Source organism: Pyrus communis, chromosome 10 (genome assembly GCF_041283825.1).
Source record: "Pyrus communis isolate YQ-2024b chromosome 10, ASM4128382v1, whole genome shotgun sequence".
In the NCBI taxonomy this organism is placed as follows: Eukaryota; Viridiplantae; Streptophyta; class Magnoliopsida; order Rosales; family Rosaceae; genus Pyrus; species Pyrus communis.
The window spans coordinates 5319022-5341940 of record NC_142574.1 but is presented as its reverse complement, the minus strand read 5'-3'; the positions used below and the strand labels follow the sequence as shown (position 1 = coordinate 5341940).

The window sequence follows — 22919 nt, the reverse complement described above, 5'->3', positions numbered from 1 at the left end:
TGCTGCACAAACTGAAATTGTATTTCTATCCTCAGTTTTGACAAAATCTAGTGTTTTATCCAACAATACAACATCTGGATCAGTACATAATTTAGTTATATTCACCCAATCCGACGCAGACGCAGATAAGGTCAGATGAAGTGGGACAACATAAGTTAAAAGCAACACATGGTTTGATAATCCGATCCAATCAACCCCTCAGTGAGTACTTTTTCCCGGTAAAAGGCTGGAACTTCGGGTCTTCTTTCACTTCCGGTTGCTTCTCTTTCTTAGTCTCTTTTGCAGCTTCCTGCAGAATTGAATAGATAAAGAGTGATTTACCATCAGCATCACATCAAACTGGCAACGTTCGTAATATAATTCCAAAGTTGAGTCATGAAACAAGTGAACCAAAGAGCACCTTTTTTGTTTCCTTTGGAGTTCGACTGGCATTTCCTCCGAAAACAAGTTTTCCCTGAGCCTGACGACTGGCAGCTTGTGAACTAGATCCTGTAGAAGGTTGTGCATTTCCATTGGTGACTGCAGGTTTCTTGTCTTTAAACCCTGAGGAAGCCGGTGCTGGCTCATATTTCAAAGGTTTGCCATCCAAGCGTCTTCCAGATCCAGTAAAAGGGTTAAATTTAGGTTCAGCCTCAGCAGGATCCTCTTCAACTGCAAGAAATTCAGAAACTCGTATAATTCCTTTCTGTTCTCTTCTTGGACAATGGAATACCATTATGTTGAAATACATGTAGTGTTCAAAATTAAGAGGACTACAGACTATGTAATTTCTGTGACTTGAATAAAACCTTTAATCACCACTATATGCTAGAATGTTCATAGTTTCAATTCCAGCCTTCAAGCAGAAAATGTAAACATTTTTCCAGTAATTGACAATTTACTGGTTTTCTGTGGTTAAAAGTTTTCTACCAGTTTGTTGAATGTCAAAAAGTTGAATATTATGAGGATTCTGTCAAAAGACTCAACCCAAAAGGTCTAATCAACAATATGTATGTCAACTGTAGCAAACAACGCAGAAGATCTTAAAAAATTCACCGGGATGGCCAAGTGGCAGAACACTAGGTAAATCTCAGGCATTTAGCAAGTCTAGCTTCTTAGTGAATGAATCCCCTAGCAGGATCAAAATGTATAATGCCTATGTCTAAATACACTAGAACAAAATTTCCCAGCACACAGCTGACATACAATACAAGAGACAAACCAGATAAACCCACACAATCTCAGAAAAGAGCAAGGACAGGAAATAAGTAGTTTGAGGAAGGAAAGGGCACAATAAGGAAACAAAAGAGGAATCCAATCAACGACAAACCAAGAACTGAAATAAACAAATAGAAAAGCCGGAAAAATTATGCCAGCCGTGCTTATGGCCACGAGGATAAAAATCCGTACCTTGAGCAGTTGCCTTATTTAGAGGGACAGCAGGCCTTTCAGGTTCCTTATAGTCAAGCGGAGGTGCAAAGTCCACCTCACAGTCTGTCTCAATAATAGTTATTGCATGAGAAGGTTTTGTTTCTATAATATCTATATAATACTTCTTGTTGTTGTATGCTACCATAATACTGTCCCCAGTGGTTAAGCAAGAAAAATTCCTCAGCGTCGTCTCCAAGCTGCATTGCAACAAGATAATCAACTTCTTTGGCATCAGAACATTAACAGAAAACTTAAGAAACAAAATCATGAAATGATTGTCACAATAAATAGATAGTTTCATGGAATGAACATGGAAGAGGTACTTAGCATAAAATAGATACGCCACTCACACAATACGTATTACAAAGAAATGCAATAACTCAACAAGAAACATTAACAAGTCATATCAATGAATCATTTACTTACATAGCTTTTGGATAATGAATATGGAATAACATATGAATCATTTACTTACATAGCTTTTGGATTTGAGATATCTAGAAAGTCCTTTGTATGGGGTTGTAATTTAACATATGTTCCCTTCGGAAGAGTCGCATTTTTCACTCGCACAATATCCCCTTCTTGCAAAAGCATATTCTCCATCATCTAAGAAATAAAAACGCCAAAAGGAAACAGCTCAAGGTAAAGATCAGAAGGCATTTTTGGCTGCAAAATCAACTTCAAAGTAACTTTCCCCAAGTAAAGCCGTGCATATATTAGAAGTTTAGAGCACACTGAATTCTTACCCAATATGGCATATAGATCATGCCTTCTTCTGCAATGAACTCCAGCACCCCACAATGAGAGACCCGGTCAACAGAATCATTTCGAAGCTCAAACAACATTGGATAATCAATGTGTAAAGATGCTGTATTAGGATTAAATTAGCATTAATATATCATAGTTGGCAACTAATACGTAATAAATTCATCTGACATAGAAATCTTCATAACAAAGGACTAAAGTAAAACAACTCACCAAGACGGTCAAGGGCTGAAGGAGGCATTATAACTGAAAAATAAGTAAGATAAAAAAAATTAGGAATACACAATAAAAGGAAAACCTAACCAAAATAATTGACAAGTCGGATACTTACTTTTATCGCCACTTTCAATTTGTGGCTGAAAATAAAAAGAAAAATTTGATATCAGAATAAAGGAACTGAACAAGTGAGAAACAAAATACTAACAATCACGGGGGAGGGGGAATTCATCCAGTAGAACACCAAAGCCTAGTAACCAAGCGTGTATACATTCACACCACAGCTACAAAATAATTTACTCAGGAATCTATACATATACACAGGGTTAGTATCTGGTGACACGCGCTTTTGACACACATTTTGACAGACGATTTCTTGAGGCCCACTCCATAATGTATTTCAATGATCCAACCATCTATCTTTTATGTCTTACTACCTCCAAAGATCATGTCTTCCAAAAATACCAAAATCTGAAATGATATGACGTTGAATTAAATTTAGTGTTTCTTTGTAGAACCGTATTCGTCCATTTTCTTCACCACAAATGAAAGTCTTAATGGTTTTGGATTTGTTCAATTTTTTGCAAGGATGATCCAGGAATGATGTACTAAAATATAGACGGTTCAGATTATTGAAATACATTAAGAAGTGAATCCCTACAAAATGGGTTTCAAATTGTGTGTCGAAAGCATGCGTCCCTGTATCGTAACCCATATATATATATATATATTTGTTCAACACAATAAACGGAGCATATATAATTAATACAAGAGGTATATGAGAACTGTTAAGATTTTTGAACACGGGAGAGAAGAAAGAAAATGGAAAGGACGCCTTCCACTAAGCACAATAATCTATCCTTTAACTGTGCTAAGACATATACATAGTTTGAAAAGAAATGAAGAATTCCAACCTTTTCAATGAAAGATGCTGGATAACATCGATATGTCTGCTCAAACGATGTCCCACGATACCCGTATCCATAAAAATCCTGCAACAAGACAGACAAATTTTGAATGGAGAATAACAGGTTATAGCACTTCATGAAATTTGAATGGAGAACAATGCATAAGAACAATCTCTTCAAGTCACAAAAACCAACCAAAATAAACGGTGGCAGTTAGCATATTTTTATTCACAAAAGGAAAAAAAGAAGTGATAGTAATATCTAAATTGGTCTGCAATAAGTTAATATTAGATGACTAGCATCAGTCTTAAAAAGATCCCGCAACTAGTAACTTCTTGCATCACATGACAATGCAAAGTAGGCAGTAAGCTAAGGGTTAAACTCAAAACTTCTCAAACAATTACCACCTCAAAAGCTGGCATCGGCGTTACTCATACTGAACCAGGAGTAAAGACTTTACATAATCTATGGTTTTAAGTAAAGAATGAACTAATCTAGTCAACAATATACTCTTCAACCCAGAAAATCATTACCTGCCCGTTGGTACTGAGTAATTAAACAGCGAAAAGTTAAACCTTTTCTATTCTTTTACATAAATAACAAGATATACTAAGCAAAACCCATACCATATTGACTGCGTATTGATTTGAACACCGGTTATCAAACTCCAAAAGCTCCCTATCAAAACAAAACAAAAATACAGCTCAATGTACTTGCACAAAACCAAATAATCAACTACTGAAACTATCATGTGTCCATAAATTGAAAGCAAACAATCCTAACGAGCAACTAATGCCCACATCAAAGTAACCACATTATTCAAAGGTTCCAACTTTTCCAACTTGTATCAAATTTCCTTTGTTTTTCTCATTGCACCGGACCGAAAAACTCAGGCTACAATGAATCAAATAAACAATTACATTCATAAAATTACCAAATATATAATCACATATCGCATTCAATTTCTGAAAAAAAAGATAACTAATCAATCAAATACTAGAATTGCAGACAACCATTACTCAAAACTCAACCCAATATTTAGCTTAATTAAAAAAAATAAAGCAAGATATAACCTTTGTTTCAAAAGAAAACAGTACGGTCAGAAACAGAAAAACTGAGAAATTTGAGGGTGTTTTGTTAGGTAGGAAAAATTGGATGGATCTAGAACTGTAATTAGATTATGAATTGGAAAAACCAAACGCGAAACAAAACGGTAAATAATTTGAAAAAGCGGGTGAGAATTCTGATACCGTCAGATGGAGAGAGAAGGAGAAGAAGGAGCAGATGAAGAAGTCGCAGTGTCTGTTTTGATCTCTGTTGGGAAGACGTACGACGATGTTGGAATATGTTTTGTGGGGTGAGACTTGAGAGTAGAAGAAATAGTTGGAATGTAGCGCAAGAAAAGGCTAAGATGCGCCTCTATGCGTTTTGTGCACGCTGTAGTGTTGGCCCATGCCAATGTAACTCATCACTTTTGGTGATGTTGGCCCAAAATTAACATCTACACCAAGGCCATGCTTGTGTTCTTACAACCCGAACAACTCGAAAAGTTAAAAATTTACACACCAAAGGAAAGTAACGTTAATACGAATAATCCGAAAAATTCAAAACCTCAACTTCTGGGATATTGTAATAGCAAATAATTTTTTAACCCGTGAATTATTAGTTATTCAATCACTTTTATTTATTTATTTATTAAATACTACCTCATTCTTTTTAATTTTCTTGCACCTGAAATAAACACCAATTTTGTCCGATATGAATTTCTCATCCTCAGTGACATAAATGTTGGGTCTAGCCATTGCATCAGGTTCCTTGAGCAATATCCCATCCGCATAAATGGTGGAACGACAATTAAAGGAATTATTGATGGGGAAAATGTTAGGGATATCAAAATTTTAAACTAAATTATGTGTTATCAATAGGAAATAAGTACATTAATCAACACTTAAAGTAATAATTCAATCATTAACTACCACGTCATTTGGTTTGTAAATTTGGTATTCCTAACATTATCCTATTGATAAAGCATGTTGAAATATTAAAGAATAATGTTAGAGAGACCAAAATTTTAAACTGAATTTTGTAAAGTTTGATAGGCCTCATAGGCATCCGTTTGAAAAGTTCAACCGCTCAAAACACCTGGGAGAGGATGCCCGAACCACCATTTGTATCGATTGGTGTTAGTGACGTGATGCATGTGAGTTTTAGAGAGATCCGCAATAGATCAATGCATATGCTTGCAATTGTTATATGCGTTTGCTAGGGTTTACTTGCTTGCATTTGTTATATAATTAATAAGTTAATTACGTACCCAAACCAAAAAGAGAAGAAGATATTAAATCAAACATCCAAGGAATTTACCCTCCTTGAAAAATTATAAGGTGCTCAGGAGCATGGATACTCTCTAGTGTTTTAATAGGTAAGTTTTATTTTGTAGTTTTAAACAAAAATTTAACACTTAAAACATTTAGAGTATTTTATATTTTGAGATACCGTAAAAAATCCATGCTCTTATTTTCTCTTTGATGGGATGCGACTTAAAGTTTGGAAAGATCCATACAAATGCGACAGCTTGCGGTTATATATTTTTGCATGCTAGGGTTGCTTAGTTGCATCGCGTCCCGGTACCTTTGTCAACCTTACTAACCGACTTCCTTTTCACGTACTTACTTAAATGGTCTTAATTTGCATCACAACAACCAACACACGCATTTGCATGGTGCATCCATCTGCGTTTCCTCTAGTGGCCGGGTCTCAAATTGTTTTATGGACTAGCAAAAACATTCAAATCTGGATTTTAGTTGTGTTGACGGACACTGGGTTTACCAGCAGACTAGCCTGTTTTTCCTAATAGTAGTAAGGGAAATGTATTCGGGTGCCCAAATTCTTTGAATGATGATAAAGCCAGATGTAAAGCCGCATTAGGTTTTGAACAAAAAGTTAAAGTAAAGGTTCGAATGACTTTTATCTAATTGCTCAACTTTTTGAAATCACAAAGGATTCATCACATGCATTAAAAAAGAAGTATCAAGATATTGTGAATAAAATAGACTCTGTCGAAATATGCAATGATGAGAGTGCGGGGTTGGGAATCTTTGCTTTATGAAGTTTCTCTCTTTGGTGACAAGAATCATATTAAAATTTACCATGGATGATAATTTTTTTTAGTGGAGGGAGATCAAATCGAAAAGCTCATCTTATCACAAACTTATATTATTGTGTTTTTATTCATTGATGTCATAGACTCATAAGCAAGCAACTTATTGAGTTACTGAGAAGAATAACGAGTTACTTTTGTGCGTGGCATGTTTGAGTCCAAATAATATAGTATATGCTTCTGACATAGAAAAGTTGATGCAACTTGTCCAATTTTATCCAAGCGATTTTTCGTAACACTATCTTGAGTTACTCAAAGAACAATTTAGAATTACAGTTGGGACATGAGCTCTAACATTAAGCTTGAATATTTAAAAGGAATCAATGATCTTTCACAAAAAATAGTTAAGACTAAAAACGATCAGACTTGTGGCCAGGATGAGGTTGAAATGCCTCTGTGAGTCTTCCCAACCCTTGGAATGAGTGGATAACCGTGACTTGCCACCAGTTGTCCTATTTTTTAGGAAAAAAGAAAAAGAAAAAAAGATCAGACTTACTCGTTAGTGGACTTGCTTTGACACTGAGATTTATCCTATTAATTACAACCACAAGTATAGAACAAGTCTTTTCTACAACTAATGTGAATAACAACTTACATAATCAAAAGGTTGCTTTATGGATGAACAATTGTTTCGTTGTTTATATTGAAGAAGATATTTTAGATGAAGAGGCATTATGCAATGGTTTTAAAAGGAAATTTGTTGGGTACAATTATAATTATTGTGAATAGGTAATATTATCCACTCATGTGTTTTTTATTACTTTTCATTACTTGGATATAATATATTACGATGTTTTGATTAGTACTTTTGTAAATATTATCTATTTATTTATTTATAAGAATTATTATTGACACTTCAAAAAGTTAAAGTTAAGTTTCGATTGACTTTTATTTAATCGTTCAACTTTTTGAAATCACAAATGATTCATCACATGCATTACAAAAGAAGTATCAAGATGTTATGAATACAATAGACTCAGTCGAAATATGCAAATGATGAGAGTGCGGGTCTGGGAATCCTTGCTTTATGAAGTTTCTTTCTTTGGTGACAAGAATCATATTAAAATTTATCATGGATGATTTTTTTTTATTTATTTTTTATTTTTTTGAGTAGAGGGAGATCAAATTGAAAAGCTTATCTTATCACAAACTTGCATTATTGTGTTTTTATTCATTGATGTCATAGACTCATAAGCAAGCAACTTATTGAGTTACTGAGAAGAATACTGAGTTACTTTTGCCTGTAGCATGTTTAAGTCCAAATAATCTAGTATACACTTTTGACATAGAAAAGTTGATGCAACTTGTCCAATTTTATCCAAGTGATTTTTCGTAGCACTATCTTAAGTTATTCAAAGAACAATTTAGAATTACATTTGGGACATGAGCTCTAACATTAAGCTTGCATATTTAAAAGGAATTAATGATCTTTCACACAAAAAATGGTTAAGACTAAAAAAGATTAGACTTGTGGCTAGGGAGAGGTTGAAATACCTCTGTGAGTCTTTCTGGCCCCAGAAGGGGTGGATAACTGTAACTTGCCACCAATTGTCCCCTTTTTATTTTATTTTATTTAAAAAAAGATCAAACTTACTCATTAGTGGACTTGCTTTGACACTGGGATTTATTTTATCAGTTGCAACCACAAGTATGGAACATGTCTTTTCCACAATGAATGTGAATAAGAACTTACATAATCAAAAAGATGCTTTATGGATGAACAATTGTTTCGTTGTTTATATTGAAAAAGATATTTTAGATGAAGAGGCATTATGCAACGGTTTTAAAAGGAAATTTGACACATCCCGACCTGGAATGTCCACTAGGACACCGAATCGAGCTGTGTTGGCCGACACCTAGAAGCCATAAAGTGTAGTGATGTGGAAAATGTGAATAAATTTAAACCTAAAAGTGCCTAATCAAAAGAGTGCGTGGGTGAGCAGGATTGAACCATTTTCACACGTGATGTCAGAGCATAAGACAATATAGTAAATAGGATGAGGGTTATACCATTGAAGATAACCATCTCCTGAGATTTGCCAGAATCCTCGTTTACACTTAAGCACAACTACTAAACCTGGAGGGGCGAAAATCAAAGTTGAGTGGGTCAGCAAAACAACGCTTGTAAGAAAACCTTTACTTTCGAACGCTAACCCCTCGTTGTAAAACAAGTATAGTTTCCTTAAAATCATACTACGTATAAGTATGAAGATTTAATGTATGCCAACAATATATATCAGAAATATGCCACAACAGGAATAATTCAATAACAATAAAAATATAGGCATGTGCTTGACAATATACTAGCACGCAAGTTGGGATCACCTAATGTGACTTGTACAACTGCACCTATGGCTCATCAATCTATACTATCACATAAGCTAGAGTCACCTAATGTGACATGTACGATAGGCTAGGTGTAATAATAATATACACTTTAGTGCTACGATCACGTGAAGCTTGCACTAAGTGCAGTCATCTACAAGTCGGAGTCACCTAACACGACCTGTACGACAGGTTAGCACCTACTTGGATCCAAGACGAGCATGCGGTGTGGGAGGTGAACATACACGTGAAGGTTGGCCCTAGTCCTGGACGGGAGCACTAACACCGGGGTGTAGTAATGATGAGCTAACTATATGAATATATGTATGCCATACAATTCAATCAATATACTAAACTCACTTGAATTTACTTGCGCGTCTTGTAGAATCATTTAGTATTCTACCACAGTACTATATTTATAAGCAGGTAAATATGCATATGAACATTCCATAGTCATTTTATAATTCCAAACACAAGGCAATATTTACCAAACTAAAATTGTGGCATAATAGGCGTAAATCCATTTAAATGCATTTGTGGAAACTATAAGCCATATGTATAAAAAAATAAATTGCCCACTCACTGATACACAGTCGAAATGAAGACTCTGAGCCTTGCTTGACCTCGTACGCCCTTGGAATACATTTCCCCTATACGCAAATTTACTAATTTAATTAATTTAATAACATATATATGGAAACTTAAATAAAATCTCTATAGATTGCTCAAACATAGGATTTGAATATACGAAATCAATCTACTCGATTTCATGAACCTAACAAAATTCCAAAATTATTTTTGGACACCGGACGTGTCCTCATGCGCTGGCCAAGGCACGACCACACGTGCTGGCCACACACAGCACGTGTGGTCTGTGTGACTAATGATGTAGGAATATTTCGTTAAAATCTTAATAGAAGTTAACGTTGTTACCTGACGCCGTTAGAATATTCCGTCATAGTTGATGGAATATTCCATTGTCTTCTCCGGTCATCCTCACTGGTTGCCGCCGTTTGGTTCCCCGAATTTGGAAAAAGTCGTCGGTTTCTGGGTAAAATTTCAAACCTTCATATCTTCTTCATTTCTCAATCATTTTTCACAAACTTTATATGGAAATGAAGCTTATGAAGAGAAAAACACGATTGTGCCTTTTGGAGGTCCAAAAAATGGACTGAGGTGGCTTGAAAATGGCTCGAAAGACACGGTCAAAACTCCGACTTCTCGAAACCTTGTGTTTCGAGGTTGTTTCTCCTTCAAACCTTCACTAGAGACCTCAAAGAATTGAGTGGAGGCCTTTAGACTTTCTAAAAACTTGTAACTCGCTCGTAACTCATCGGGAAAAACTAATCCGAGTTGGACCTTCCGAGTTCGACATCCAAAACTCGGTCAAACCACGATCCAAAGGTATGGTTGTGTTCGTGGTGGTGAGACGAGTTCGAATGTATGGTTTTAAGGTCACGTTGATGAGGTTTGAGGGTGGTTCATCCTTGTTGCAGAAAGAAAGAGAGTTCGGGGAGAGAGAGAGAGAGAGAGAGAAGAGAGAGTGAGAGTTGCTTTCTGATTGGTGAGGGAAGAGATGTGAGTGGTGGAGAGGGATTGGAGGGATTTGATTGGTGAAGGGAACCAGATCCACCAATTAAAGAAGGGATTGGTGGATTTTGTACAATTTTTAATGTACAAAATCTGCCTCCCTACAGTGTTTCAAGCACTGATAAATTTGTACACGCATGTACAAAAATACTCGTAATTAACGTACTTTAATGGAGCGTAACTTCTTCGTTACGAATCTGATTCGAGTCTAACACGTGCTCACACATTCGTAACGACGAGTACTAATTTAGTACAAAACCAGGAAAATGAAATTGAAAGCCGAAAACCATGTCCATGTCAGATTCCACTTTTGTCCAAAAAGGGGTAAAATCGTCAACTCACACCAATGGAAAAGAAATTACAGTGAAAAGTAGGGATGGGTCGTCACAAAATTTTTTGGGTACAATTATAATTATTGTGAATAGGTAATGTTATCCACTCATGTGTATTTTTATTAGTTTTCATTACTTGGATATAATACGTTATGATGTTTTGATTAGTAATTTTGTAAATGCTATCTATTTATTTATTTATAGGAATTATTATTGACATTTCAAAACTATAATTCTTCATTCCTAATAAGAGTATTTTTCTTTCTAAATATGTTGATTCATGAGAAGGGCTTACATGACACATGTACACCGTGACCGTAGCTTCCTGTTTCAATATTTTAAAGACATATACAAATTTTTGTACACATCGCATTATGTCATTGTCACGACACACCTCAGTGCCGTGGGCTAGCCAGTACGTTATAAGTTACTTTGTTGCTCCACGCCACATAGCACGGCTAAGGGAAAAAAAGGGAAGGAACATCCAAGTTGGGCAATGTTATGCCAAAACATTTGACGATATCATGACTCAGTTTCACCATGGTAAATCTCTAATCCTATCTAAGATGTAAGGCCATCAAGGCATCAATCTGAATGCTTCAGTTTCCAAGGTGTGAGATAACTACGAATCGTGAGCTTTGAATCAAATAGGGTAAGAAACATGAGAAACGCCAAGAAAACTTGGACACACTGTCTTGTGATCCTCAGTAAACAGTCCAGAATCCAGATAACAAAAATCCAATTGCAACTTGAACATGGCTTGTGTACAATACACATCATGCTAATATCTTAGCAAGCAGGTTGAGTTGCTAGTTGCTACAAAGAGGATTTGCCCTATCTTTTGGCTCTCCACAACCCCATCCTCTTTGATCCTTTTACCATGTCCAAGATTGATCTTTTAGGAGAGATTTTTCAGTGTGCCTGAAACATGAGACGGTACGCCACATGTTATTATACAATTGGAGGAAAGTTTTTGCTTTTCAAGAGACCCTCCAATTATATAATGACATGTGGTGTTCTGCCCCTTGTTCATGGGACACTGAAAAATCTTGTTTTTGAGGATCACCTTATTTATTCTTTTTCTGGTTCTGTTTGCTGCTTTTTATTTCTTTTTATATTTTTCCTACTCAATCTACTAATTAGTGCAATGTCTTGTAACACTCAAATTCATTCAGTTCGTGCGTCTCCATCAAAAGTTAAATGAGAAGTCAGTATATAATTAACCAACACAAGAATTTTGATTAGAAAAGAAAATACTTGGCTCCTTATGTTAAAGGAATCTTGTACAAATAAATCACAGTTCACACGTGTAAAAAACTTTTTCCTTTGTAATTGTTTTAAATCACCTCAGCATATGTGTTAGTTTGTGATTTGTAGTTAAGGAGAGCCAAACTTTGTTCTCTAAAAAAATAATATCTTCTCAACACTTGTATACATATCAGTGAATGTTCCAATCGACACCAGCAGATTCAATACAGGTTTTAAGAAGTAAAGTAATACTAAAAGTAGAATCCACCCAGAAGAGAGAACAAAAGCCACTTTATCACCAAGTGCTCAAGCTGACCCTGCAGCTTGAGGCCATTTAAGTAAGGTGTTGATCAGATCATGCATTAAAGTTGACAAGCAAAGCATCTATGTCCACAGCAGTAGAAAGCCTTATTTATATTCTGTCCTGTGAGAAGTAGATTGGTCCAGCGCTCTCTGTGAATCTTCTAAGCAGCTGAATATGCTCATTCGCCACTGTTCGTTCTATCTTTCTGTTCAGATTCCTTTCCATTCAAAAACAAAATTATCTTGATGAGATTCTTGATAATTTCAATGTCAACAAGATCGATATATAGGAAATCGACTGGCAACTAATCTGTACATGTTCGCGTCGGTTACATTCTTGATTGTGAATTGGAGCAGCACAAATTATATATCACGAAGGATCTTCACTTTGTTCCACAAAGCCTGCACTATGTATATTCCATGAAAATTAGTCCACCTGCAAAGTGCGAGCCAGCATGAACAGAATATCAAATCCCCCAACAAAGTATGAGGGCACGATCGGTTGTTTTCGCAGAAGTCACTTATTGTTATACCAGCATCTACAATCCTTCATCCACCTTCCATAATTTAAAAAAAAAAACAAAAAAGCATAAATGTTACTTATCTGCGTGTTTTGTTCCCTAACACGAAGCACTCATTTAGTAGATAGAATTTGCCATTGTAAATGGATGAACTTGCATATGTAAGCGATCATCTTTCTGCATAAGACAGCACAACTGAAAGTTAGTCTGACCCGACGTCAGTGCGAGCCATATTATTCCTTACAACCAAAGTTTTTACATCTAAATAGACGTTATGGCAATCTATTAGAAATGAATGCGGAAAAGAATATCGTGTGCATATTTTCCTACTATATATATTCTGAACTCTAGTAATTGGGCGAATTCTTTGTACCTCATCATTGCAGATAAAAGACATCCAAGTCAGAAAGGTTAGCCAAAACTTTATGTCATGACACTGGTTCAATGTGGAAGTAGTCCTTATTCCTATTCAAGGTGTAAGGCTACCGAAGCATTGGTACCACAAATAATTGCATACCAAAGTTACGAAACACCATGAAGGCAAGACTCGATGCCTAGTGGTCCGAAGTAACAATCAAATTAACAAAAAGGAAATTCCATCTATTGCACCATTCCTTTCTTGAATATGTACCTTGCTAATCCCACAGTTATATATTCTCTCCACAGATGTTCTTCTAGGTCCACGTACGTTAGTATTGCTTGCTTGCGCTTTAGTCTTTCTATCCCCAATCTGTAGTATTATCTTGTGTTCCATCTCGTGGCATCAAAACAGCAAGTCAAAGCGAATCTGCTGTCAAATTATTTGAGTTTGTACTTCTCCATTAAGCGAATCAGCAAATGCAACTACATAACATAAATAGCAATCTCTTCTCAGAAAACTATCACAATCTTATAGATCAAATCACGTATCCATTGACGAGAAAATTCGAAATAAACGAAAGCAGTTCATGCGTACAACAGTAAAAGACTAATTCTCTGCGAAAATAATTCGTCATGCTAGAAAATACCAGCTCAAGAATCTATGTTTGGATCTTCTTCAGAGCTGATATGCTCTTTCTTGTTGTATCTTGTTTGTTCAGATTCCTTTCCATTAAATTAATTTGATAGGAAACAGTTTCTTAATTTAAAAATCACACTAACATGCTAATAAACCCAAGTATTCTTATTTCCAATGTGGTTGGTGTGGAGCCAAAAATAATCAAGAAAATCACGGAGGTGACATGTGGACTTTTGGATTAAGAAGACAAAATTACCCTCGAGGCACACTGGGATTCCCACGCACACGCAACGGACAATAACGACTCAATTGAGGTCAAAGGTGATCAGAATGGTATTCTTTTAAATCCTTTCATCACTCCTCATCAACTAGGCTCGCATGAGCATTCTCCACCTTACATCAGGGTAGGCAACATGGCAGACGAAGAGAAGCAGTCACTCAAACTGCTTAAGTTCAACCGACAGCTTGCAAACAGCCTGCTTGTTTTCTAGGAACGTGCCACATGCACCGCAACCACGGCATAGACGAGTCGAGCATAGAAAAGAGTGGCCCAGACCAATAGGTCACGATCGCGGGCAACCATTAGTTCCACTGCCCCAGCAGAGGCAAATTCAAGAAAAGGTTGAGAGGCTCTTAACTGAACGATTGTGCAATTTCCAACACAATGAGGCTACTGACAATGCGCTTTGATGAGACATGACCAACATAAGTAGGTTACCTTTCACGGATGAGATCGAGCGGACAAATCCACCTTGTAGGTTCACTATGCCTCACTTCACTCTGTATAAGAGAGATGAAGATCCAGATCGACGTCTCAAGCACTACCGCAGTATCATGATCCTCTACAGGAACAACGACATTTTTATGTGCAAAATATTTGCCATAACTCTACAAGGTGAGGCACAAGACTAGTTTCGCACCCTACCGCTGTAATCAATCCAAAGTTTCAATGAACTTTCCTTAGTTTTCACTAAGGAGTATTCGTCAAACCGCTCAATCAAAAGGACATCCGACCATTTCTTCAACATCGTAAAAGACCATTGGGAGACAATTCACGACTATGTCAAGAGGTTCAAGGTGGAGAAGGCCAAGATTGTTGGCTGCAACGAAGACATAACAACGGTAGCATTTAGAAATAGGCTTTCCACCAAACACCCTTTATTCGAAAAATTGATCATGGGAAAAGAATTGACCCTGACAGCTTCGTATGCTTTGGTGGAGAAGCATGTACTATGGGATGAGGCCAAGCAGTCTAACAAAATCGAGTTAGAAAAGAAGCATATAGAACATTCCCCGACTAGAGAAGACTTAGCGCCCGAAACATTCACCAAGTTCACAGTTCTAATTGGCCAAATTTCTCTGTAAGCTCAAAAACGAACCTTGGTTCGAACTACCACCATCCATGAAGGGTGATTTTACTAGGCTAGATCAAACAAAGTACTGCGTATTCCATCAAGGACCAGACCACACTACCAACGGCTGCCAGAAGTGGAAACAGTGCCTTGAGAAGTTGACAAATGAGGGTTGGTGCGACGAGTATCTTGACAGGTCAACGACATAGCCTACACAAGCATAAGAAGTCTCCATCACCCCCCTGAGCCTCGTTAGGGCTTTTCTAAATAAGTTCGAAGTCTCAAGTAGCTCGATGAATAAGACTTCGCAAGCTGAAGATTATCCAGTTTGTTATGCAGTTTCTACCTTCTAGCACAATTGATCAATTTCTTTATTCTCAATGAAGTTTCAAGAAGTTATTTATAAGCCTAGCTCAACTGCTGTCTACAACAATTGCTTAAACCCTCATCTGGGTCTGTTCTCCAATACGAGAGGATAAACTAATTGCTTTCCAGTGCGAGAGGGTAAACCAATTCTCCGACACCCATATGGGTTTGCTTTCCAGTGCAAGAGGATAAACTAATTGCTCTCCAATGCGAGAGAGTAAACCAATTCCTCAACACCCATATCTACTCTCCAGTGCGAGAAGGTAAACCAATTCCCTAACACCCATATGGGTCTGCTCTTTAGTGCAAAAGGTTAAACTAATAGCACTCCGGTGTGAGAGGGTAAACTAATTCCCCGACACCTATCTGGGTAAGCTCTCCAACGCGAGAGGATAAACCAATTCCCCAACATCCATTTGGGTAAACTCTCTTGTGCAAGAAGGCTACACAGCTCAAAAGATCGAATACTTGAAGACCAGCTAAGCAGTAAATGGTTAGGGGGCAGGAGCTACTTCGCACTCACTTCATCTTCAGCAGCTCCAATCTTGGCAGCTTTATCCTTGATTGCTCTATCTATGACATCTAATAAATCAAACTTAAGCAGTTTCCTCATTTTTGGTAAGCAACCCAGACGTGGCAGCCCAAACCATGACCTATGCCACTCCATTTCCTCAGCCCATGCTAAGCCAACCTTTGGCTTCAGTCAAGCCGAGTAGCATAAGTTGTGGGCCCTACCATACCATCTCCTCGACCTATGCCAAGCCGACTCCTGGCCTCTGCCAGCCGAAATGCCGCACCACCTCGACAGCTGCCCCGTGGCAACACCACCCAAAAAAAAGACAAAGAAAATTAAAATTTTCTTACATTGGTGCGGCGCGGAAAAGACAAAGAAATCAACAGAAGATGGTTCTTTGCACAGGCAAGTAAAAAAAAGTGCTAGGGGAGGGGGAACAAATATCCTCTAGCTTTCTCTCTTTCTTGTAGAGATAAATAATTGCCCTCCGAAGTTGATTTAATCCCCTACTTGAGGTAGGCTTAAATAGGTTTTGGAGACGATTTATTTCATTTTCCTAGAAGAATCTAATTCTAAGTCCAAGTGGGAATCTGCGTCAAAGTTGGAGATCTCTACACCTGCTGCCAATTACTACGAACAACCCAACAGGTGTGGGGGCATTTATGAAGCCAAAAATAATCAAGAAAATCAGGAGGCGACACGTGGACTTTCGGGTAAAGAAGATAAAATTACCCTCAAAGCACACCGGATTCCCACGTGCACGTAACGGACAATAACGGCTCAATCAAGGTCAAAGGTGATCAAAATGGTATTCTTTTAAACCTCTCTTCACTCTTCATCAAATACTCACCCACAAGGTAACTCACAATCATCTTTTTCAAATTAGGATTAATTGCCAAAATCAATTGATTAATTGCCAAACTAATTGAAATAATATCTTGCAATCAATCCCACAAATCAACCAAATGTGGCCGGTCCCAATTCTCCTAATAGGACCGGGCACAACTCTATGTATAGCCACTCATTTTCTCCAAAACCTAAGTCCATTCTTCTCCTAAAATTCTCTAAACACTTTCCCTCTCAAATTCTAGCTTTGACATCAGAGACTCTTCGGCCCTCCCCATTCATCGTGGACGCGTGATGTTTTTGGCCTTGATCTTAGGTGTTAATTGTTTTGCAGATGCATTTTTGTCCAAAAAGAAGATGAAAATTTGCATTCACAGTTGGTAATATACTTCCCAACAAATTACCAAAATTTGGGAAAAATCGCTCCAAGAAAACTTGCAGGGATCAATCGATCGACATTAAAAAATTTAGTGAGATCATAATTGAGGGAATCAACAGACAAAGAGATCTATAGAAGATCGCTTAGAGGGTACAAAATATCATCAAGGATCTTCTGCACTTAGTTCCAAGCTGCATTATGAATATTCCATCCCCAAAATCCCGTTTCAAACCACCATCAACGGAATATCAATTGACTAGAAAAAAAAGAAAACAAAATATCAATTGCAGGTACAAGATACAAATGTATCAGTAGTGTTCACACAAAGCATCTCCAACCCTTCATCCAACTTCTCGAAAAGCAAATACAGATTAAAATACAAGATAGTTTTAATTGTCCCTATCACGTACGAGGCATTAATTTTCGTTACTAGTCGATGATAATTAAAATTCTGCAGTCACTCGCTCACGTCACTAGCTCTCTTATCCTACTCTATTTCAAATCGCCATCTGTACTTGTTTTGTATTTTTTTTGTTAGATACAAATGATGTAACAAGAGGGAGAAATCAAACACAAAACTTCGAGCACAGGATTTAACTAGTCATACATTACATAGTTGTTGAGTTTCCAAGTTGCCTCCTTGAATATGTAGTTTTCGTGCATCTGTAGTCTTTGCATGTAACATGTGTCACAGCCAATCTTGACCACAGCATGTCTCGAGACTTGATGCTACAAGCCTATGCCACAGGCCCACAAAATTGTGGTCATGGAAGCATTCACCATTTCTATAGGATGTGTATATTAAATTTGAATAAAACAACTAGGGCAGGAATTTTTGTACCCAAATTCAGACTCGAAAAATCTCGAAACGACTGCCTAATAAAACGAAACAGAAAATCTTGAAAATTATGGGAACCGATACTGAAAAACATGGCCGTATTTTCAATAATACCGATCCGAACCAAATATATATATATATATATATATATATATATATATATATATCTATATCTATTTGTATATTTAAGTTTTGTTATTAATATGTCTATAACCTAAATAATACTAACCGTCAGATTGGTTGAGATTATTTGTCAACCATCCATTGTTTTGAATAGAAGACTCCTTTCCTCTCGTTCTAGACGGCCACCCGGCCATCACCACTCCGTCCACTCCAGTTTTCGATCGACACCATCCTTGTACCGCCACCAGACCTTTATTTCTCCTAAATCAAATTTCGGGATCCTGAAAATTTTGATTCGATTTCAGTATGTAATTTTCTCAAACTGAAATTTTCAGTTCGATTTTCCAGATCAGGGTTTGGATTCGATTTCCGAACTAAACCCAACCCTTAAAACAACCATTATTCATTCATTATTCGAAAGAAACTTTTCAATTGATGCAGAAGGCATTACATAAAACTGGTTCATTATCACAAGAAGTTTTAGTCCAATAAAGTAATGTCAAAAATATCACATTGACGGTGATCCTGTTCCATGTTCTCAAATTTAAGGCAAAATCAAGCAAAATGATTGGCAGGCACCCAAAAAAGACAGAAACTAAACACACAGCACAGACCCCACAACTACCCATGATCTCAGAATCTCCTTGTCCAACCCTTTTCTAAACACACCGACCCCATTCCATTTCATTTTTCTTTATCAAAGACTTCAACACTACCCAAACCAAACCGCCACAAGAGGCCCTACCAAATAATTCCACATTCACATTGTTCTAAATTATTCTAATTTACAAGAAGGGTTATCAATTTGTGACTGACCTAATATATTAAAGAATGAAAAAAATTTAATTAGAACAGATGGTTTTTGTAAAAAAAAAATATATATATATATATATATATTAAAGAATGCAAATTTGAATAAAGAAAAAAGGGTAATCAAAAGAACGCCGTCACTAGCTTTGGAAAGAAAACGTAGTAACACTTAAACAATACCCAAACCAAATAGCCCACAAAGTCCCTCCCCCCAGGATCCCAAATTTAATTTTAATCAAGGCATAATTGTGAGTAGAACTGACAGATCAACCTATTGGGTTGTTAATGGATAACCATTAAAACCCATTTAATTCGATATAACAATTCAATAAGTTGATTTGTCATCTCAATTCTAAACTAACGAAAGAATTCAAATTCGACATGCAAAGAAAGAAAGCAATCGAGAACATGACGAGTACCATACAAAGGAGGAACAAAAGGTAAAAATTCAGATTTGGTTGGAAGACAATAATATCTTAAAAAGCAAAAATATTTGACTACTAAGAAAACATAGGAGGAGGGGAATAAGCCCCTCAATTTACAAAAGGGCGGATTCGGCTCCCAATTCCCCCAACTTTTTTGCCACAAATTACAAAGGACTTTCTTGCTCTTCATGAAGGATTAAAACCAAAACAAAAAGATTAAAACTAAATTTTAAAGACAGACAGCCCCGGCAGACACACCGACATCAAACTAAAGGGATGTTTGAGACTTCTTAAGCACAGCAATAAGACCACTGTTCCTCCTCACCGGCAGAAGCAGCAGTCCCCGTCGAATCCGAAACAACATGGTCGTAATCATCCTCGCTGCAATAGTAGAACCCATGGTTATTCATTGCACTCATGCTACAAGAAGAAGCTGTCACCAGATACGGCATGTTGTGGAAGGACCCGGCGAGGCTGGTGGCCACAGCTGCACTCGCCATGCCCCCATCATCGCCCTGCCCGCACTCCTCCGCGCGGTGCTTCAGCGTCTCAAACATGAGCTCGGGCTCATGCTGCATCACCCGCAGGACGTCCCCACACGACGGCCCTGGCACAGCCCGCGTCACTGCAAAGCTGTGGGGACCATCGCTCTGCGAGACCCGAACAATGCTCGGGCCACCGAAGAGGTTGTGGACTCCTCCGAGCGCCTCCTGATAAGCCCCGCCCAAGAACATCCCTAAATAGTACTTTTGCCCACCGCCATTATTCCCACCATTGCCTTCCAGCTCATGCAGCGGCAAGCTAGACTCGCCGCCAATGAACTTGTCGATCTTCCCATCACTGTCACAGGTCAAGTCTGACAATACCCCCCTCATCGCCGGCCGCTGGTCGAGGCGGTGAATCGGGACAATCGGAAACATCTGCCCAATACCCCAGAAGTCTGGAATTGAAGTGAAAACCGAGAGATTCACATGGTATGTGCGGACAGGGTCAAATGCTCCGATTGCTTTCGAAACCATATCACAGAGTCCATCAACGGTGGCTAATTGCTCAATACCAACAGAGCCTTCTTTGAATTGTTCAACACACCGTTGCTTCAACACATCAGCGTACGTCAAACAAGCCTCGTACTCACCTCTGATTGCCGCAGCGGAGAGGTTCAGGTAATCGGCACGAGCTTCCTCCGTCAGCCCCTCGATGAAGTACTGAAGCTCATAGGCGGACATGGGAGGAGCATCGTCATAAGCACTGGAAGAAACAGCCTCAAATATCAGAACCGAGTGATGGGACACCAGGGCTCGGCCGCTTTCGCTGCAAATCACCGGGTGCTTCACGGACCTCCGTTCGCAAACGTTCCGAACTGCTTGGACAACAGCGGAGGCATACTCTTCAAGGCTGTAGCTGACCGAAATATCCGAGTTACTCGATTTGGAACCATCATAATCAATACCCAGACCGCCTCCTATGTCTAGGACCTTCATTTGGGCACCGAGGCGGACCAATTCGCAGTAGATCTGTGCCGCCTCGGATACGCCATCAGCGAGCAGATCCGTCGACGGGATCTGAGACCCGATATGAAAATGCAACAACTGAAAGCAATCAAGCATACCCAGCTTATCAAGCTTCTTCACAACGCGTAAAATCTGAGTGGTGGTGAGTCCGAACTTCCCTTTCTCGCCCGACGTCGAACCAAAATGGCCCGAATGCTTGGTCTTGAGCTTAGCGCGGACGCCAATCACAGGTCGAACGCCGAGCTTCTGACTCAAATCAACGACCAAATCGAGCTCCTCCTCTTGCTCGAGAACAATCACGGTGTTCAAGGCGAGCTTGCGAGCAAACAGCGCCAGAGAAATGTATTCCAAGTCTTTGAACCCATTGCAGATGAGAAGGGCATCGGGGTTACCTTTGCATAAGCAGCTCATGGCCAAGAGGAGCTCCGGCTTCGACCCGGCTTCCAATCCGAACCGGAACGGCGATCCAAACTTCACAATGTCCTCCACGACGAACCGGTCCTGGTTGCATTTCACCGGGTACACGCCCTGGTAGTGGGAGCCGTAGTCGTGGGACCGGATCGCCAGATCGAAGGCGCCCTGGAGCGACTCGAGCCGGTTCTTGAGCACATCGGGCAGGCGAACAATGAGCGGTAGCTGCAGCCCGAGCCCGCAGTCCGGTTTCGGATCCGAAACCTTCTTCACTATCTTCAGCAGATCGATCTCCTGGTGCGGCAGAGTCGCCCTCCCGTGAGGACGGACGGCAACGTTGCCGGAGGAATTGACGGTGAAGTAGGACCCACCCCAGGCGTCGATTCGGTAGAGGTCGGACGAGAGGGACGGGGACCAATGGGAATTGTCGGCGGCGGGGGCGGTGGTGATGGCCGCCGGTGGTACGCCTGAGAACGGCGACGCGGGAAGAGAGCTATCCCCGGCGAAGTGGTGGCCGGGAGGCGCCACAGCAGCGTCCACGCAACAAGCCAGGGCCGGCATCTCTTCTTCCGCGACGATTAATCAATCAAAAAATGAAATTAAGAATTAGAGAAATTTAGGGGTTAGGGTTTGAATCGTTAAATTGTGAGTTTGTAATGAATGGGGGCTTTAGAACCCGCCGAGGCCGGAGCCCCGGCTACCCCCGCAAACGGAGCAGTAAGGGGGTGTACGGAAAGGAGTCAGAAATCCAGAAACCCCTTCAGTCGGATCCGAAATCCCCACGCCGAAGCCTCAGGAGAGAGAAAGAGAAACGTTTCGGAATAACAGCGGCGGAAATTGTGCGGCCCAGAAAACAGGTTTTTAAGCACCGAAATCAGACGCAGCCATGCAGTGCATGTGACAGGATAAGGATGAGGGGATGGGCTGTTGTGGTTTCTTTGTCACCCGAGAAAAATGGAAACTGGGAAATTTTATTTTCCGGGAAAGGCCGAGAAAATTGCTGGGAAAATCAGAAAAAACAAAAATCAAGGATCCTTTTCTTTTCCTCGGAGATTGTCAAGAATCCTGAAATGAAAAGGAGGAGGAACTGGCGAGAATTGCATGGGAGGCCAGGGGTGTTTATATAGGGAGGGAATCGAAGGGATTAGGGTTGGGCCGGTGGGACCCGCCTTTTGATTTGGGCCTCGATCAATGAATATCTTTTACTTTAATGTTTTTTTTTCTTTCGTGGTTCAACTGGCTTTCTCGTGAGATTTAGATTCCTTTTTGACGATTATTTGTGGGAGGGGCTGTCGTAGCCTCACATCGGCGACAGCGTCGAGTTGCCGCGTGGCCACTGAGGCGTGGACTGGGACCCACTCTTTGGGGAGGAGCGACTCCCGAGGCGTCCACTGGTTCGAACTTATTCTGTGGCGAGAAAATGGGATGGGTTTTAAAATATCGCCGCGAGAGGGAGAGGAGTGCGGTACTTTGAGCAGGAAAGTGGCGCGAAGTTTCTTACGGGGGCGACTTCTGGGGACTTTTTTACGATGGACGGATAGGATAGTGCCACGTATGGATGAGTTCGTT

General features: G+C 39.2%; 2 protein-coding genes and 1 long non-coding RNA gene across 4 annotated transcripts; all 3 read right to left on the bottom strand.

Annotated features, from left to right (window-relative positions):
* LOC137728075 (ubiquitin fusion degradation protein 1 B) lies at nt 1-4735 on the bottom strand. Of its 2 annotated transcripts, none has more exons than XM_068466962.2 (10): nt 4550-4735; nt 3926-3977; nt 3306-3383; nt 2507-2531; nt 2389-2421; nt 2157-2278; nt 1886-2016; nt 1390-1607; nt 401-651; nt 1-289 (listed from the first exon to the last, which is right to left on the bottom strand). In XM_068466962.2, exons 2-10 carry the CDS (start codon nt 3926-3928, stop codon nt 191-193), a joined length of 960 nt encoding a protein of 319 aa, XP_068323063.1. In that variant the 5' UTR covers nt 3929-3977; nt 4550-4735; the 3' UTR covers nt 1-190. The 2 variants fall into 2 exon arrangements, with proteins under 2 accessions (XP_068323063.1, XP_088534596.1); XM_088678470.1 differs by having other exon boundaries at nt 4373-4557.
* A 1910-nt stretch (nt 4736-6645) lies between these two features.
* Nucleotides 6646-10266, bottom strand: LOC148693414 (uncharacterized). The gene is made up of 4 exons (XR_015952735.1): nt 9718-10266; nt 9368-9434; nt 8470-8536; nt 6646-6911 (listed from the first exon to the last, which is right to left on the bottom strand). It is a non-coding gene; the product is annotated as an uncharacterized LOC148693414 (long non-coding RNA).
* Nucleotides 10267-19479: 9213 nt separating this feature from the next.
* LOC137729912 (arginine decarboxylase-like) lies at nt 19480-22524 on the bottom strand. Its single transcript, XM_068468964.2, has one exon. The coding sequence runs from the start codon at nt 21909-21911 to the stop codon at nt 19719-19721; it is 2193 nt and encodes a 730-aa protein (XP_068325065.2). The 5' UTR covers nt 21912-22524; the 3' UTR covers nt 19480-19718.
* Between the last annotated feature and the right edge of the window lie 395 nt (nt 22525-22919).

Coding starts and splice junctions, on each gene's coding strand:
- LOC137728075 (XM_068466962.2), bottom strand. Junction 2,279..2,388: donor TTCAGCCCTTGACCGTCTTG/GTGAGTTGTTTT, acceptor ATCCTAATACAG/CATCTTTACACATTGATTAT. Junction 1,608..1,885: donor ATCTCAAATCCAAAAGCTAT/GTAAGTAAATGA, acceptor GTTGCAATGCAG/CTTGGAGACGACGCTGAGGA.
- LOC137729912 (XM_068468964.2), bottom strand. CDS start 21,911: ATGCCGGCCCTGGCTTGTTGCGTGGACGCTGCTGTGGCGCCTCCCGGC.